General features: G+C 44.3%; 1 protein-coding gene across 1 annotated transcript; it reads right to left on the reverse strand.

Annotated features, from left to right (window-relative positions):
* Nucleotides 1–323: 323 nt before the first annotated feature.
* Nucleotides 324–1211, reverse strand: V1512DRAFT_34455 (uncharacterized protein). Its single transcript, XM_066918351.1, has one exon. The coding sequence runs from the start codon at nucleotides 963–965 to the stop codon at nucleotides 612–614; it is 354 nt and encodes a 117-aa protein (XP_066770837.1). The 5' UTR covers nucleotides 966–1211; the 3' UTR covers nucleotides 324–611.

Below are 1211 nucleotides of genomic sequence, written 5' to 3' on the forward strand. Positions count from 1 at the left end.
AATTAACAGTATAATACTCTTATGTAGATTGTAATAGACTCTTCTAGCAAGTTCTAGTACGTAGTATTACTCATATAAACCATTAAACTCATTAATTAACATTTAGCAGTTCAACTCTCGTGAACTAATTAGAGTTTGGGAGGTTTAAAACAAAGTTCTATCTTCTACTTGAATACTTGAATAGCTCACCCAATATCCAGCCAATAAATTTTCTTTTTTTAATATTCGGCATTCTGAGATCTCCACGATCATTTTCATATCTTTTACGTTCGAATGCGCTGACTTTTGAGGTCGTAGTGCTGATATTCAACTAACTACATTAACTTGAAATATTGAGCCGCATGACCTCCTGACTTAACCCTGACTTCTTGTCAGGGTTTACTAGTTTATAACTGTACAAAGTTAATATTAAAATCTACGTTAAACAACAAACAAGTCCTTACCTGTACAAAGATATCTTTTCTGATATGTCCTTATCAGCAAAGAGTTCAAGTTGAAAACAAGAACTCTCCGATATCTTTATACAGGCGGCAGACGCAGTCACGGCCAGAAGCTCGGTGCCAAGTAGCTGTCAAGGGGTATGTATTAGATTACTGTACTGTACAAATTCATTAATACAAAACTATAAAAAGACACATATGCTTACCTGTACAAATATATCTAAATAGGAGCGCGCTCACTAAAAGACCTCGATAGAGAACAAGATCTAGTAGCGAACGCGCCGCTATATTTGTACAGGCAGCCCAGCCCCAGTAACCCAACAAGAAAGCCCAACACACACACACCCAACACACACACACCCAACACACAAACCCCCACACGCAGCACAACCCCCCAACCAAAACACAGCAACCCACAGCCGACGCACAGCACCCCCCACACAGCACAACCCCCCAACCGGAACACAGCAACGACAGCCGACGCACAGCAAGGTATGTGCACGGATCAGGCCGAATCCGTAACATCACCTCCCGCTTTAAGAAGCAAATAACGTTCGAGTGCCTCAGTGTCTTCGACAGCGTCGCTGGGTTCCCAGGTGGGCATCTGGTAACCAACCCACTTCACCAGGTACTGCAGGGAGCGTGCCCGATGACGTTCACCGAGGATGGCCTCGAGTTCATATTCCTCAACGCCGTCAACAAGGAGAGGCCCTGGTCGAGTATCGTGGAGTTTTTGGGACGGGAAGGGATCGGCACCGGCAGCACGTAGGA

The sequence above is a fragment of the Lipomyces arxii genome (genome assembly GCF_038497795.1).
Source record: "Lipomyces arxii strain Phaff 12-163 unplaced genomic scaffold V1512scaffold_11, whole genome shotgun sequence".
Taxonomy (NCBI): domain Eukaryota; kingdom Fungi; phylum Ascomycota; class Lipomycetes; order Lipomycetales; family Lipomycetaceae; genus Lipomyces; species Lipomyces arxii.